A 16,874-nucleotide genomic window follows, 5' to 3' on the forward strand; every position below is an offset into this window, starting at 1 on the left:
CTCTCCTCCTGCCTATACCATCTGAATTCAATAGCTGGTGACACTTCAAATTAAGACTTCCGGCCTACACTCGAGCCCTGATTTAATGAGACAGTTGTTGTATGTCATCTAATAAATACCAATTGTGCATTAGGACTTATTTGCCAAGCAGGAGCGGTGATGTGACAAGCACAACTCACCGCAGTCTGCTTTTTTTCTCAGCCAATATGGTGCTTGTAATCATTTAGCATTTGTTTAATACACGATGGAACATATTCCTCCCTATCAGAGCTCCACCGCCCAGTGACTGCCCCTCGTGTCCTATAAACCAGAAGGAAAACAATGGATGTACTCCAGTGTAGGGGAGAGAGTGTGCATTATGAATAGGGAAGAAGTAAATGCTGAGTATTTCTGCAATGCCTGCACAAGGCAAATTTTCAGAAGGCATTAGTAATTCCCATTCCCATTTTCCCTGCTGCATCTTAGGCCTTTTAGCATTTGGGAGTTGGAGCAGGGTTGGCTCCTACTCTTGTTTGACTTTGTAGAGGAATAGATTCAGGAATATGAAGCCTTAACTTTATTTTTTTTCTGAATTTGCTTTCTTGGGGTGGTAGTAGAAGCCAGGCTTGGTGGGAGATGGCCATATAGATGCCATTTTGGAGCACTGGGATTTTATTCCTATTGTGCAGCGTTACGCATTCCTTGACTGTAGCACTTCCACGTTGCTGCAACACAAATAGATAGCACTAAGAATGGCCTCAGTTACACATCACCAAATCCCACGTCTGCACGATGCTCACCCTGCAGCTGAACCGGCAACGGAGGCCAGCAGGGACAAGGGGACACATGGGGACACCTTGGGAAGAGCAGAACGGTTCCATTTCCTTCAACGCTCTCTGGAGAGTTTCTTTTGCTTTTATAAGCCAAGAGACAAAAATGTTGCAACGGGATATTTCATTTTAAATATCTTCTTGTTACCAACGGCAAGGTTTTACTTTATTTTGATCTTTTCGAAATCGGAAAGTTTGCATTTGCGCTTGCGTCCATCACCCACCCCCTTTCCATTTTCATTTGTGCTCTTTGAAAGTCTCCCTTTCATCTAAAAGAAAAGATTGTGTATCTCTTTTTCCACACCATTTTTTCATCACCCCTCAACCCTTCGCAGACCCCTCACAAAGGGACGTGTAGCACAGCCCAGCAGCCCAGCAATGTGTTCATCTCTGCGGGCGGCGTGTTGGAATGCGATCAGAGCCCAGCATGGGAACTCAACGTTTTCTATTCTTAGCTCTTCCTCCCCATGCCTCTCTACTTATCGCCTTTATTTGTGGGAACAGAAAACTGTTCCCACCTTTCTAAGGCTGTCTTATACCTGCCAGACCTATAGAGACATCCAAGAGCATCTGACGGCACTTATGTTTTGGGGTTCCTTGGACTTGGTGATGTTAGTGGTCTCTTCCAACCTTAATGATTCTACCATGCTGTGATTCTCTTGTTCTTCCTACAAGAGGAGAGGTAAGGCTGTCTGGAATCAGGACCTTGGATTTGGGAGGATCAAATTCCTCCACCGCCAGTGGTGCAGTGTTATCAGCCTTCATTGGGCTCATTTTTCCATTTGTAAGGTGACAACACTGCTCCGCCTTGTGCTTGTGACAAATACAGCAAAGTACAGGGTACAGAGGTCCCAGAAAGCCTTGAAGAAAGAGGGATGGTGCAAAAATAAGGCACATCTCTGCTTTCCTTCTGGGCAAGACTCTGGCTAGCCCATGCCGTGTCCTGCTGGGAGAGGGTCAGGATGTTCACCCCTCAGTGGGATTCAGGGGGCTCATAGCCTGGGCTCTCTAATTTATCACAGCATCATGGTTTGAGTTGGGAGGGACCCTAAAGGCCATCTGGCCCAACACCCTTGCAATGAATAGGGACACCTACAGCTCGACCAGGTGCTCAGAGCCCCATCCAGCCTGACCTTGGGTGTCTGCAGGGATGGGGCACCTCCACCTCTCTGGGCAGCCTGTGCTGCTGGCTAGTTCAGAGGAATTCACACTACCTGGCCTTTCTGCATGGAGGTTTTCCCTCCACATAAGGAGCAGGGAACAGTAGATCGCATGGCATCTTTACGACCCAAACACACCCACAAAACTCAGGCACCAGCTGACACATACCATCAACTCCAGTTTTGTGCTCTTTAAGCCAATCCCAGAGTGGAGCAAGGATGGGAAGACACAGGACACGCAGTTTTTCCAAGGCTCTAACCCTCACACACCAACCCCAACCACCGGTGCCATCAGCGCCGCCGGCCTTAACACGCGGTGAGATATGGCAGCTTGTTTGCACGGCTGTTAACCAGCCTCTCCCATCCCCTTCTTGTCACTGCCCAGTCCCTGCCACAGCCAATCTGCGTCCTAATCTCCATCAATTAATGAGAAACACTTTCACCCCCTCGCCCCCCATCACCTCCCATCCAGGCACCCACCCCGAAGCCTTGGATAAAGAGAAAAGAGCCCCCTAGCCTTGGCCCTCTCCCCCTTTACTTCCCACTAACTCAGCGCAACCAATTAGGCATCTGACACCCGTACTGGCTGACAAATTGTTTCTGTCATCTGCTTTCTGTCTTTCATTAAATGCGAGGCGGAGGGGGGAATCGGGAAGGGAGGGGGGGGCCGGGAGATGTGATCTCCCATGCTTAGCGAGGCCAGATACATTAATTACAAAACGGCCATTTGCAGCATGAAAATGCATTAATTAAATTTATGCAATCATTATCTTTAAATAGTCATATCTTTAAAATAATCAGCCCTTCCTGAGTCTTCCCTCTCCTCCGCTAAGTATCTCTAATCCCTTTTCCACCATTTATCTCTGGATCAGCAGCGCCTTGTGTGCTTTTAAACTTCTGCATGCAGGAGATGCCTTAAAAACTCAGCTCGAGCGGTACGAGGTGTGACCCCCTCCCCCCATCTCCCCTCTTGGCTGTGCAGCAAGGGGCAGGACTCAGCAATTTTGCCATTTTCTTGTTCTTCCAAACAAGGTATTCTTGTAAAAGTCAGCTCAGTCAGTAGCTGTGGGGTTGAGACACAAAGTGCCTGGTGTTCGTACAGCAAGCTGTGCCGTGGTTTGTGTGCTGCTTTAGTTAATGTGTGACTGTTTTCTTCTGGTTGAGGTTTCGTTTTAATGAGGTATTGACCCTTCCCTTTGGCATAGACATAGTTTGGCCAGCAGACAGCCGCCTTTCATCGGTGTATCTTTTCCTTCTTAAAAATCACTTGGTTCGATGCAGTAAATGATATTAACGAGAAAAGCGAGGTTTTCGAAGTGGGTATTCTGCTACTCTGCTGTTGGCTTCATATTACAATTGTAAAAAACATTTCATAGTAGTGTCAGACATAGCCACAGTTTAATTGTGTTGGTGATGGAGGAATCTCCATTCCTGGAGGTATTCGAGGAACATGGAGATGTGGCACAGAGGGACATGGTCAGTGGGCATGGTGGGGATGGGTTGATGGCTGGATTACATGCTCTTAGTGGCCTTTTCCAACCTCAATAATTCTATGTGTTAGCCCAAAAGTTTGTTTTATTTCCATCCTTTATTGTTCGGATATCACCTCTTTGTGTTGGCTATTCATACACTCATTGCAAACTGATCAAGTTTTGTGCAGGCCCTGAGTGCAGAAATGCCAAAGCACCGGGGGAAGAGGTAATCCCATCCCCTGCTTAAGTAAGCACCTCTCACACCACGGGGAAACGCCGGCCCAAAAAGCTTTGAGAGAGCTGGAGGACTCCAAGAGGGTTATTTATCTCAACTCAAATCCTTTAGGGCTTTCTTATCGCTTCTGGTTAAAGATTTTGTTCTGCTCTTTGTGCATCTGCATCGTTTTTAATAAATCCTACATGTTGGTTTTTTTTTTTTTTTCCCTATCTGCAATGCCTGGTGGGCTGATGTCCAATTAGACAGCAGCCCATGCGGTGCTGTCTGCATCCAAACCTCACATTGTGTTCATCAAGTTATTAGTTCAGGATTAAGACCAGGTAGAATTTAGGGGGGATTTCTCTGCCAGTAGCTCAGGAACAGAAGCACAGGGAAGTCCTTCTGACACCCTGATCATCCCCAACCCCTCTGAAAAGGGTGTTAGGAAACCGTAAGCTGCTTGGATCCAGCATGAACTTACTATGAAGGTAACTTCATCAACTTCTATCAACTTAATGTAAGGGTGATTATAAATAATGAATGCAAAAGGCTCCATTTTTCCTGGGCCATCCTTGAAGACGGACATTTATGGAGGGATAGGAGAAGATTTACTATGGAAACAAACAGGGTAGAGGCTGTTGAGGTAGAATGCCCTAGTGGTAAGGGTAATCCTTTATTTAAGCCAGTATTCTCAGCAAGACGCTTGCTTTCTTCTCTTGTTTTTAGCTCCTATTTATTTGCACTAATGCCTCCAGTGGACCCCAGGCCTTGGTGGACATAACTCCATTGCCCCAGAGCTCAGACCCTACAAGGGCTTTGAGGCTCAGGTTTGGCAAAAGCAAGGAACTGCCTGCCTTTAGAAATACCACACTGCTCCCTAGCAGCAGAGAGAAGTCCAAGGGGAGAGCACACGTGTAGGGCTGCAAAAGGCATTTCCTTGGATTCCGGAGCTGTCTTTGGGAATACATCCCTGCAATCCCAGACGGGGCCGGGGTCTGGGTTTCTCATTCATTGAGGTGAGCTGAAAAGAGAAACTGGGGGAGAACTGGGGGAGCAAACCAACAAGCAGAAGAGGAGCTGGGAATAGGAAACGATTCTGATTTTTCCTTTCTTCCATTCTTCTGCCAGCTCAAGTTATTAAGTGTTCGGTGCGAGCCTAGCTAGCACTGCACTTGCTGAACTTATCAGGGTTATTTCATCTCCCCATGACCTCTCCGTATTTACCATGGGAACCCTGGAGGCATTGGCTTTGCTTAACTGGTGTATCTTACACTGCAGTTAAGCTGGACCTTAACTGATTACAGCCCTCGATTGATCAGAGAAAGAGGGAGGGGAAGAGAAAGAGGAGTCCTAGAACAGATACGCAGGACTATCAGTGCACCAAGCAGCTTCGCCCGAGGCTGGGATATGCCACTCGGGGGATTCTTTGTAGTGCAGCTCCTTTCACATTTATAGAGGCTCCCCTCCACTCTCCAAAAAGAGAGAGAAAAGCAGGCGAGGGGGAGGCATGGAGAGAGCTCAAAGGATCTCAGGAAATCTTGTTTCGAAGCAGTAAGGCAGCACCCGCACTCCATTACCAGTGTCCACGGGGGGTTGTGATAGTGAGCGAGCACAGACTGGCTTAGAAAAAGGGGAAATAAATATATAAAAGGAGGGAGAGAGGTGGGAGGGGAGGAGGGGAAAAGGAGACCTTCCTGCGAATTTGGGGTCGTCTTTGTTATTCTCTGCCGGCGTGGGGGTGCTGAGGGTTGTTCAGGGAGAAATGGCAGAAGTTTTGTTGAGTGTTTCTTGGTGTTTGGGGTATATCCTTGGTTTATATTCTTGCCGTCAACATGGTTCAGCCTAGCCAGAACTGAATGAAGAGGTGCAGACTGAAAAACACAAGGGATCACCAGCCCAACCCATTTCCAAAGCTGAACCTAACCTGAGTCCCTCTCAAGGCTTGGAAGTGTTTAGGAATTCCTGTTTTCCGTGGCTGTGCCTTTCTGCTCTCTCATCTTCAGTGACTTCATGAGTTCTAAAACGCCACAAGCAAGATTCATCTTCCTGCAATTAATGCCCTCTGTAAAGTTGCCCAGAGATGCTCCATATCCCAACAGAGCCATTTCCCCATGGAGGATTTAGTCCCCAGTGTATTCACTTGGCCTTCACATATTTTGGGGTAAGACAGCATCAGGATAGGGTCTGCATAGGTAACATCAGGTGAATAAAGATGTCAGTGGTTAATAAAGCACAAAGCCCATTTTCAGAGGGAGATACTCAGCAGTGCACAAAAATCAGCCCCTTCAAGAGTTTCAGCATGGTAAGGCATGGCTGCCTTGAGTCTCACCCAATTATGAGAGGGGTGAGTCTTGATTTTGCTCATTAATGAAGCTGATGTCTGTAGAATTGGGATTCCACTGTACCTCAAATAGCTCACACCAGCACAGTAGGTGCATTTGTTTCCTCTGGTTATCCAGACTGTTAGAAGCTTTAGCTTCTGCTTTCACGCAGGTGACAGTAGAGTTTGGTTCCCAAGCACCAGGAGCAGTGGCTCGTGTCTCTGGATCAAGCAGTTTTTGATGTAATTCCCATTCAGCAATGCCTCCCCTCTTCCCTCCAAAATTCCTCATAGCCATTACTGGATGTATAACCCCGTGGTGCTTCGGGTTTCCTTACGGTGTTCCCACTGCAAGAAGAGCTCATTTCTCTTACCCAGACCATCCAGCCTCAAGCAGTTTCTCTTACTGTTAGAGCTAAGACCTTCCCATTCTTTTGTATAGCTTAGAAACTGTTCTGTAGACCTTCTCCATAATTTGTACATCTCTACAGAAGCAGGGTGCCCAAAACAAGATGCAGTGCTCCAGGTGGAACCTCACCATAGCCTTGAACAATCAGGTAATAACTTCCCATCGCCTTTTTTCCTAATCCTCCCCTTGTGCAGCCTGCGTTGGCCTGCTTTGCTGCAGCTCACCATTGCATCCCCAGCTCCATCTCACCACCAGCATCTCCCCAAGCCCTCTCCATCCTCATCTGTCAAGTGAACAGGGTCGTCTTAGGACGTGACGCTCATCTCCATTTCACCCGCTGTGTCCTAGACTATGCTGAAACCTCCTTCAGGTTTTTTAAGTCGCTGAAAGGCATTGATGATATTTCTGGTTTTACTGTTCGCTGGCAACCATTGCTGATCGCTTTGAAGGGATCCAGCACGGTCTGTCCCATCCTTAGCAGAAAGGATTCAGGAACACTGTCTTCTGTTCTGGCTCTGCTTCTGACTCACGTGGTGTGGCCTTGGGAAAGTCTCAAGTCTCAGTTGTCCCCAGACACTTTCTGCTGGAGCGGAAGAGGTTATGAAAATGGAACATCGTTGCCGTGGAGCAATCCTTTGCCATTAGTGGTGAATTTTTTTTGGGGGGGTATGGCCTTATTATCTGCATCCTTTCAGTGTAAATGCACTGGTAGCGTTGGTTAGCAAACATTTGCACTACTCCTCACCCACCTTGTAGGAAACACCAGTCAGCACTCTTTCAATCAATAGCCTAACAATTAATTCCTACAGCAAAATAAATTCTCCGTTTAAATTAAGGGTGAAACTCCCACTTACCTCACTGGAGCCCGCCTTTCACTCCTGACTTTTCAAATTCCATTTAAAAGACGTTAGTATGGCGGTGATGGGTTGATGGTTGGACTCGGTGTTCTTAGTGGCCTTTCCAACCTTAATGATTCTATGATTCTATGAAGTTCAATTCCTGGGCTCTAAAATTTCCTAGGAATTGCCATTAGACTGAACAGATCAGGTATTTTTTAGGTGCAAAAATTGTGAAGTTTCTTGGCTTGACTGCAAAACCACATTTAGAGGGAACACTTACTGGATTGGTTTGGCATTTTGAGGTACAGCTCAGCTGGGTCTAGTGGTTTAGAAAATATTCAAAATTAATTACTTGGCTTTGTGAGTGCAGTGTTAGTGATTGCTACATAAGTCGTTTTAGGCCTACCTAGGGGCATATTTGCATATATTTATCCTCCTTTCAAGTGAAGATCTTTGGGGAACTATTTATCTCCTCCCAACTCTTTCTTCAACTCTCAGCAGTCCTACCGTCACCTCTCCGTTTTGTTCCCACTTAATGTATGTATAGAATAATCGACTCTCCCTCTTCCCACGAAGTGAGAATGAATCCACAGAGATCAAAAAGCGTCAACGTGAGGAAAGGTTGCCTGCTGCAAGAGAGAAGGAAAGGATTAGCTGAAAGGGCTGCCAGGGGAAGACGGAAAAGATAAAGCTGGGTCCCCACCAAGTAGCTCAGAACAGCGTGGGAGGACAGAGCATCACCTGCCCAGAGCAGAAGATGGATCAACTGCGAATGGTAGAGACCAACCCAATGGTGGAGACCTCATAGAGGAGCTCACAGCAGACCAGCTATCCGCTCCTTGTAGGCAGGAAAGCCAAGAGACCCATAACCTTGCCCAGCATGACTATCAGATATTCAGATATTCATTTCCCACTTGCCGGCGTCACCACAGAACCTACAAACACATTCTTTGCAGCAGAAGTTCTCAGTGCTTTTGTCTGATTCGTATTAAATATTCAAACCTATCGTGCTTCCAGCCTTTCCCAAAATTGAGGTTTTCTGCCCATTCCTAGGAAAACAGCACCACAGCTTCAGAAATACTGCCCATTGCCACGAGACCCTGCCTCTGCTTTTCCCTTTTCAGTCCGCATTCCTTTGGGACCATCCGGCAGCTTCTTTGGAGTTAACACCCTTCAGCTAGTTGCAGATGATTGCGTCTTCCCTTTATTCAGAACTTAGCCAGACTCAGCAGTTTCTAAATGCAGCGTTTTTTTGTTTTTTTTTTTCTAAGGCAGCCTCTGATTTTGGACGCTTTACGCTTTGTCAGAATGGATGCCCAAAAACAGAGACAGGCAGCACTGGGAGCCACTCCGGAAAATGATGCTCGCAGGCTCTCGCCTCCCCGTCGTTTTGGGAGTTGGAGATGTGATCTCCACAAAACATCCCTGCGTCCTCCTGGTTGTCTCGGGGTATTTACACACTGCATATGGTGGACATCCATTCTGCTGTGTTTCAGGATCTGATGCCACCATTGGGCTGCCCTGGTTTGTCCCATGTCCTGACCAGGTCTACAGGACAAGGGTTTGCCATCAAAATTCCCCGCTGTCCCCTCCTTCACATGCGCGTACCCTTCCCCATCAGAGCAGTATCTCTCCCCCTATCGTTTGTCTGCCCCTTGAGCCCCTCCCGCCCCCCCAACACACACAACCACCCCCCAACCTCCAACCCTAAAATCTGAAGGCCTGATTGCACAGATTGAAGGCCCTAATTGCGCTTCCCTTCCCAAAGCCGCATTCGTTTATCATAAAGGGTGCACATTTCCCCCGCTACAGTTTCCACGGCCAGAGGCCCTGAGGGCCAGCTCAGAAATGGAGGGAATTAATTACATTTTTTTAACTCCCCTTCTTTTAAAGTATGGGAGAGAGTGATGAAACGTCCCGGGGGGGGGAGGCTGGAGAACAGGAGGAGATGAGGGTGGGGAGGGCGGCAGCAGCAGGAGGCTGGCTCTTTCATCCAGGAGGGTCTTTGTGCGGTAACCTTGGGCTCCCCAATGCACCGAGACCCCCTACCACTTTTCCCCTATGACAAATGACCTCCAGAAAGGGTAGGAGCGAGGCCGAAGGCTCCTAGCGCCAGGGCTGTTATTGACTTAGCCTAAAGTGCAAGCCCACGCAATGCCTGTGACTGATTTGGGACAGCAGCGGAGGTAAAGGAGATGGGGAAGGGGAGAGAGGCAGCCGACGAGAGGGAGGGGAAAGGGAAGGCTGCCAGTCACCGTGATGGACAGGGAGCAGATTTCCCTCCAGATAAAACCTTACAGATGTGAAGTGGGTATTGATTTTTAGTTAGTGATGATAATGCACCAAGAAGTAATAAATTATAAGAAAGCAAGGTCGGAAAGAAAAGGGGAGAAGGACGCGGCATTCTTGAGGAGGGGATTTCTCCAGATGCCCCTGCACTTCCCTAAGTTCAAAAGTTGCCTGGAAAATGAGTTTATCCAGCTGAAACAAGAAGTCAGATAGTGCTGGCCGAGGGTTATCCGCGCTGGGGGGCTGCAGAGCAGGGAGGGAGCAGAAATCTCTGCGTTGCTCTTGTTATTCCCAACATCTTCATGTCCTGGGGTGGGTGGATCGGATGCAAACAGGGTCCTGGTGGGGCCCAGTCCCAAACTGCTCACAGCGTGCCTGGAAAAGGCAAAAAGGCAGATGTTCCCATGGTCAGCAGTGCTTTGGGGGCCGTTCATCATCCCGATGAAATATGGGCATCCTTATTTCTCACTATGCATTTCCAAAGGGAAATTTAGACCGTCTTTTATTCAGAAAGGAGTCTTGGGGTGGGAGGAATTGTCCTTCAGGAGTGTCACTCTCTCTGTAGGTGGATTCTGGAGGATTAGCATAGACCAGAAACTGAGCATCACATGGCTAAGGTTAGCTGAGTCCTAGCTTAAGTGACTCGCACAAACCTTTGCGAGTCAGTAGCAGAGCCAGGATTAGAAACCAGCCCTGATTCTGACTGATTAAAGCCAATTACTGTCTTTGGTGGGATTTGTGCAAGTGTCTTCACCCATCTCAGCTCCTGTGAACGTGAAGTGTGAATCTGGGTTTCATTTACCAGCACAACTTTACATCCCCCTTTCTTTTTAAAAGGGCCTTAGCGGAAGTGTTAATATGACTTCTACTTGCTTTAAGACCCTTTTATTTTTCCTGAGTAATATAAAGCAGCTGACTCTTTTGGGGAGATAGCCAGGAGGGAGAGCATTAGCAAACCCTCCGATCTCTGAGTAGTTCCAATTGCACATTGTTTTCTAGCACATGATTTCTTCCTGCACCTGCAGAGCTTTGCAGTACATGCAGCAAATCCGTAGCTCGGAAAGGGAGCAGCAAAACGGCCCTCCTTGGTGCTGCCTGAGCTGGAGCTTGCCAAAAATAGCTCAGAATTCACATATTTGCATGCAGGGAGGATGTTTATTGTTTTAAACATCTGATTTGGTTCTCAGGTGAAACGCAGTAATGTTTTGTGGATGCTGTAGACATGAGCATCCTGGATACCCATTGGGGCAGGCTGTGACACCTCCAGCCTTGGTGCTAGGAGGGATGCCTGGGACCGAGGAGCAAAGGAGGGGGATCCGTGGCTGAGCCAGATCAAAGTTCACGACCCAGCTTTAGTGGAAGGTTACAAACAACTTTGCAGCTGGAAAACCGATGTTGGGGCAGCACTCCCATGATTTCCCCGTTTCATAAGCCTTGAGGCAGAGAGGTTTACGTTACATCCACCCTCACAGCTCTGCTTTCGTATTAATCCACTCTGTCTTGCATATTTAAATGTAATTTCCTTTCTTCATCCCCCTGCTGTCATGGGGCAGGGAGTTCCATGGGCGTGTGGTTGTGGCTCAAAAACTTCATCTCAAGGCTTCATTGAGGTGATGTGCCTGGAGGGCTGGAGGGGATTTAGGCTGTGGTGGATCTCTGGGTTTTGAAACAGCTCTGTTGCTTTTAACTTACGTGGACCATCAGCAAACCTAAGCTCGGTGCAGGCTGGAAAACTCAAAGGAGGGCAGGGTAAGTGAGCTCCATGCTGCTCGTCCAAAGCTCGCTCCTGCATCCCTGCCCCAGTGCTCAGGGTTAGACTGGTTTTCCAGGCTTTTTTAACTCCCTCTCCACGGGGGCCCAGCCAGCCCCGCTCCCAAATTCCCCCCCAGACAAATCCTGGGAAGGATCTCATGCCGCCCGAGTCGGGAGGTGGTATCCCATCAAGGCAAAGCGGCTTTGCGGGGCTCCGGGGCCCTTCCGGGGGGAGGAGAAGCTTTAGAAAGCAAAGGGCAGTGCATCCCCTAAGCCCCAGTCCAGCAGGAAGGTGAGGGAGGAGGGGACGGGGACGAGGAGGAAGGGGACACGCCGCTCTATACAACAACTCTTGTGTCCTTCCAGAGAATGGATGCTCCGCACAATAGCTCACCAGGCCGCTGGCGGGGGATAAAGGGCTCATTTTACCACTTGCCAGGCTCCAAATATTTCCAATTTGCCACTTTAATTGATGTCAATAAGGTTATGCTAAAGTCGCAGATTTTCAGCCCGCTCGGCATCCCAGCGCTGCTGTGCCCCCCCCCCCTCGAGGTGACGGGCTGTCCCCTCGCCTCCCCCTGCACAAATTCAGCACCGCCGGGTCCTGCAAACTCCTCACACCCTTAACCAGGCACCCAGGGGTCACTTTGCTGATTGCAGGAGGCAATTGCATTAAGGCAGTATAGTGGGATGGAGGCCTGTAGGCAGTGGCTTACCCCATGCTCACCCACAGGAACAAATCTGGCATTTTGGTGGAAAAAAAAACAAAACAAAAAAAACCAGCGTAAATTCATCTGTTTCAGGTCTCAAAGCAGGAAGATAGCTTGTGTGCAAATTTAATTACGTTCTAAAACCAAGCACTAGACTGCAGTGACCTGTCATCTTTGAACTCATGGACGTTTCAGGGTGAAGAGAACTTTGACATTTCAGTCCCTAAAGCAGAATCTGCATCAAAACCAGTTGGGGACCTCCACTAACAAGCCCCATGCAGACTTCCAATGGCAGTGGCTGCCATCAGAGTCCCTTTAGGAAACTGTGCATCTTGACTTGTGCATCCCTTCTGCTTTCCCTGGGTTATTCCCTTCTGTGGTGTTCTACCTGGATGTTGTTGGCAGGGGAGCAAAGAGCAACCAAAGGCTGAGTGTGCCATGGGGGAACCTCTCCACTATCCCCTAGGAAGGTCTTTCAGTTAAACTTTATGGTTGTCCAGCATTTTGGCTTGCCTGGGCTGCATTGGGTGAAGAGGAATGGTTTTGGGCCGCGTATAAAATATACAGTATAGTTAAGGTACATAAGTAAGAAAACCTCTTTTTATACGGATGCATATTTTTATTAAAACATTTTAAAAAGAGGGCAACAAAAAGATAAAACCAGTGGGTTAGATGTGTATGAAGGACATGGTTTAGTGGGCATGGGTGGTGGGATGACGGTTGGACACTGTGATCTTTGCAGTCTTTTCCAACCTTGATGATTTGACGATCCTATGAAATAAAGCCTTAGGCACAGGGGAGCCAAAATGAGGTCTGTTTCTACTAGATGGAAACAGCCTTCATTCTCCATCCCGGCCAAACCTATATTGATAGAGCACTGCTCTATGTAGAGTGTCTCTCCCTCCTGTCCCCATTGACACATTGCCTCCTGTGTTTCCCCAGGTGATGAGCATCCTGAGCAACCCCAGCGGGGTTCCTCCACAGCCCCAGGCTGACTTCTCCATCTCTCCCCTTCACGGTGGCCTGGACACCACCAACTCCATCTCTGCCAGCTGCAGCCAGCGGAGTGACTCCATCAAGTCCGTGGACAGCCTCCCGACCTCGCAGTCCTACTGTCCTCCCACCTACAGCACCACCAGTTACAGCGTGGACCCAGTGGCTGGCTACCAGTATGGGCAGTACGGGCAAAGTAAGTGCACTGGCTGGGTTCCCCCTGCACTGGGAACAGGAGACAAGAGGGAGGGATGTAAGAATGGGTATTGTTGTGGAAGGGATTGGGATGGAACTGGAAAGAAGTCAGTCCACCTAGAGAGAAAAATGCAATTGAGTCACCAGATAGATGGAGATTGCTCCATGTAGAGACTGCTCCATGTAGAGATTGCTCCCATCATCCTTGCAGTCCAATTCAAAAGTCCCAATTAAAATATTTTAGGTAAAGCATTTCTTCTAGAAAATAAAAACATCGAGAGCTTAGAATCTTAGAATCACAGAATGGCTTGGATTGGAAGGGGCCTTGGATTGGAAGGGATCATCCACTTCCAACCCTTTCCTTCTTCCTCTCCATTTTTGACTTCTCCAAAAGCCCAAGAGCATGTTCACCCTGCTCAGCCAAGGGGGTTTTAATGCCATCCTTAGTTATGCAGATCTACGTATGTTGCTCCTTCCCCTGCCCTGCATAGGGTAAGGGCTGGTTCCATGCTCAGCTTTCCCTACAAAAGCCATGAAACAAATATATTTGTTTCATAAAAAGCAATGTTGGTCTGCCAGCCAACCAGGCTGCAATCCTACTGTAGCCAAAGTGAGGCTGGAATTGCAATCCTGAACCCACGGCTCAGACCTGGAAGGCAGGGCGACCCAGGGAAGGTCTGTTTCTCCTCCAGAAAGCCTGCCAAAGGGCTCACCTGCTGGTGTTAAACTAATAATAAGTGTGGTGTTGTGAGAGGGTGATCCACGGAGGGTTAAAGGTGCATCCTCTTCCTCCGGGAGCGCTCCTGCTTGCCCATAGCTTGTCCTCAGTGACCTTTCCTTCCATTTGGCTGTGGCTTTTTATTCCCCTCTCCGTCACAGCCCTTTAATGTCTTTAACTTCTCCAGCTAAATGAGAACCGGCTGTGGCGGCAGACGGGATCAATAGCAGCTTCCCCCCACCCCTCCTTTTTTTGTTTTTCGGGAGTTTGATCTGTGACCCCTTGACCTTCCCCTCGCTTCTGGATGTGAGGCTGGACACACGTGCTATTGATAAAAATCTTAAACAAATTCCAATACCATGTATTTCCAATAAAGATTCCCTTAGGCAAGACGTTAGTCACACCCATGTGTGTAAAAAATAAAATAAGGAGGACGAGCTACGTTTTTGAAGGGAGAGTGACCAGCAAAGGAGAGGGAAAGAGAAAGAAGGGTTTGTCTTGGTTTGCTGCAGGAATTTTCACTTGGGCCTCTCCTTGAAGAGCTGCCCACCCAGCCCTATCTGTGCTGTTTTATTGCCTTTCCTCATTTCTCTCCCTTTTTTCTGTTGGACTCCCATTCAATTTAGAAGCCCTGTTTAGAGCCCACAGGGCTGGGTTTGGAGCAGGAATGTTTTCCCATTAATAGTCACAAGAGTTCAGGCTGCCAACAGCAAGCCTTGCATGGTTGGCAGAGTTAGCCAAGATATTTCTAGCTGTAACCATTCTAAGGTGAGATCCACATCAAGCAGCAAACTCTTCACATGTGCACATACGTGTGTGGATATTTGTATGTCCAGCTAAGCAGAGGCTACACATAAATCTGCTTCACTATGAACTTTCCTTATAATGAGCTCCATTTATAATGATCTCTATGTGAAGAAACAATTTTGTTGGTAATTAGTGCTGTTGAGCAAGGACTTGCATGGGTTTGACCTTGATGCAACAACATTTTTTTTCTTGTCTTTCTCGGTGCGTTTTATATTTAGCAGATGTTAGTGATCTTGGTGATCTTTTCCAATCTTAATGATTCTGTGATTCCCTTCACCCAGAGCGCAGGCACCAAACGCACACGTGTGCTTCTCAAAGCTGTTATTTAATGTGATCACCTGAAATATCAGGGGATCAAGCTGATAAGGTTTGGACAAGAGCCACAGTGTAGGGTCTTCCCCAACCTCTAACCCTGTGAAGCTGGAGGCACCATCACACAACTCTGCAGAGCCCAGTGCTCAAGACAAGCTGCCCCTACTGGGATTCCTCCTAGTCCAGGAGGAGCACCTGCCCACCATGCCACCCCCAAGTGTCCAACCAAGTGCCACCAGCAGAAGTTGTGCTGCCGTGCACCCTGCCTGCTCCCCACACGCCAGCCAGCGCTGTCCCAGCCGGTGAGGAGCGGCAACGCCAGATTAATGTGGTCCTTGCAGTTCCCAAAGGCCAGAGCTGTGTTAATGATGCCGGTGATGGAACGCAGAAGCGTGAAAGGAATTCTAATAGATATGACAAGTCTAATAAGAATTTGTGTCTGGAAGGGACCTCCTCTGGGGCAGGCATCTGACAAGACGTTGATGGCTGAAATTTGTTTACTCATTGGCACCGATTGTACATCTCCTGCCAGTTCCTTATTAATCTAATTTGAGACATTAAAGCTAGTGAAAGGGAGAGACTTTGACTGAAGCTCAGCTAATGAGCAGTGTCACCATCCTGCCCCGCTCCTCGTCCCCCCCCAGACCGTGGGGTGGGCTGGCCAGTTGGGATGCATTTCTCTCCAAGACGGAGATAAATTGTTTCCCTTAGGACAGAGGGATGAGTCAGCACATGGCGACTGAGTCACATTCAAGCCCTGTCCGGGCTGGTGAGGTCCTGCTGAAATTTCATTTGCAATGGCATCACTGATGGCACGGGGTGAGGCTGGAGCCGTCTCAGGCTCATCGTTGGGCAGCTCCCCTGGAAACACCATTTTCCATGGCAGAAGTAGGATCTTTAGCCCTGAGTAGGTCCATGGGGAGACTTGAGGGACCCACAGCCCTGGCAGGTTGTTCTAGAAGGATGCACACTTTCCTAGGAGTACAACCCCTGAGATAAGTGTCAATGTCTCAGAATCAGTCTGCAGGCTCTGTTGGTCACACATCCTTTGATGCCAAATGCCTCGTTTTCACCGAATACTAATCCTCGTGTTGTGCTGTTTTTTAACTCTCCTTTCCCCCATTCCCTCTCCTCTTCAGCTGCTGTTGATTATTTGGCCAAGAACGTGAGCCTGTCCACGCAGCGCAGGATGAAGCTGGGAGAACATTCGGCCGTTCTGGGGCTCCTACCGGTAGAGACAGGCCAAGCTTACTGAAGAGTCCGACTGTGCCAACAACCCACTCCAGCAACTCGGTACCACTGGAGAAACACTACCAGCCTTCCAGGGATCTGCCTGTACCCGGACCCTACTCCTTCCCAACTCCCTTCCACCTCGCGTCAACTTGTGAAGGAGACGGGAAAGATGGGGAGGGCTCTCCAAGTATCCAGCCCCTCCCAGAGCGCTCAGAGGCAAGCCAGGCCTCATTGACCTGAATTCTGTGGCCACAGACAATAGGTTGGGTACATTTATTAACCCTGAGTTCATGCCCTCCCTCTACCTGGCCATGGCGTTTTGCCCATGCTTAAGGACCTTCCATTGATCTAGGTAGTTGGCATAGTCAAAGCCAAATTGATCTTTTTTTTTTTTTTCCTCTGTAAAAAAAAAAAATATGTTTCATTTTGTTTCCTTTTCTTTCCATTGGTGTAAATTTGGTGAATGTTGTATAGGAAGGAATAACCAAGCTGATTGTTAAGGATGATCTAATTCGGGACCACAGAAGACCTATGGACCAAATATAAGAACTTGCTTAAAAAAAAACAAAAAAAAACAAACCAACAACACAAAAACAAGATCTACGAACAAACACGCAAAGACAAACAAAAAGCTGGAAC

General features: G+C 48.2%; 1 protein-coding gene across 3 annotated transcripts in view; it reads left to right on the forward strand.

The window, feature by feature from the left end:
* Positions 1–16,516, forward strand: part of PAX7 (paired box 7) — an 87,628-nt gene extending 71,112 nt beyond the window's left edge. For 2 of the 3 annotated variants that reach the window (XM_021417538.1, XM_021417537.1), the window contains exons 8-9: positions 12,920–13,166; positions 16,142–16,516. In XM_021417538.1, coding sequence (XP_021273213.1) covers positions 12,920–13,166; positions 16,142–16,257 — 363 coding nt within the window. In that variant the 3' untranslated portion in view covers positions 16,258–16,516. Of the gene's footprint in view, positions 1–6,469; positions 6,536–12,919; positions 13,167–16,141 lie in introns of all 3 variants that reach the window. The other variant, XM_021417536.1, reaches the window with a different exon arrangement.

Source organism: Numida meleagris, chromosome 20, assembly GCF_002078875.1.
Source record: "Numida meleagris isolate 19003 breed g44 Domestic line chromosome 20, NumMel1.0, whole genome shotgun sequence".
NCBI classification, from domain to species: Eukaryota; Metazoa; Chordata; class Aves; order Galliformes; family Numididae; genus Numida; species Numida meleagris.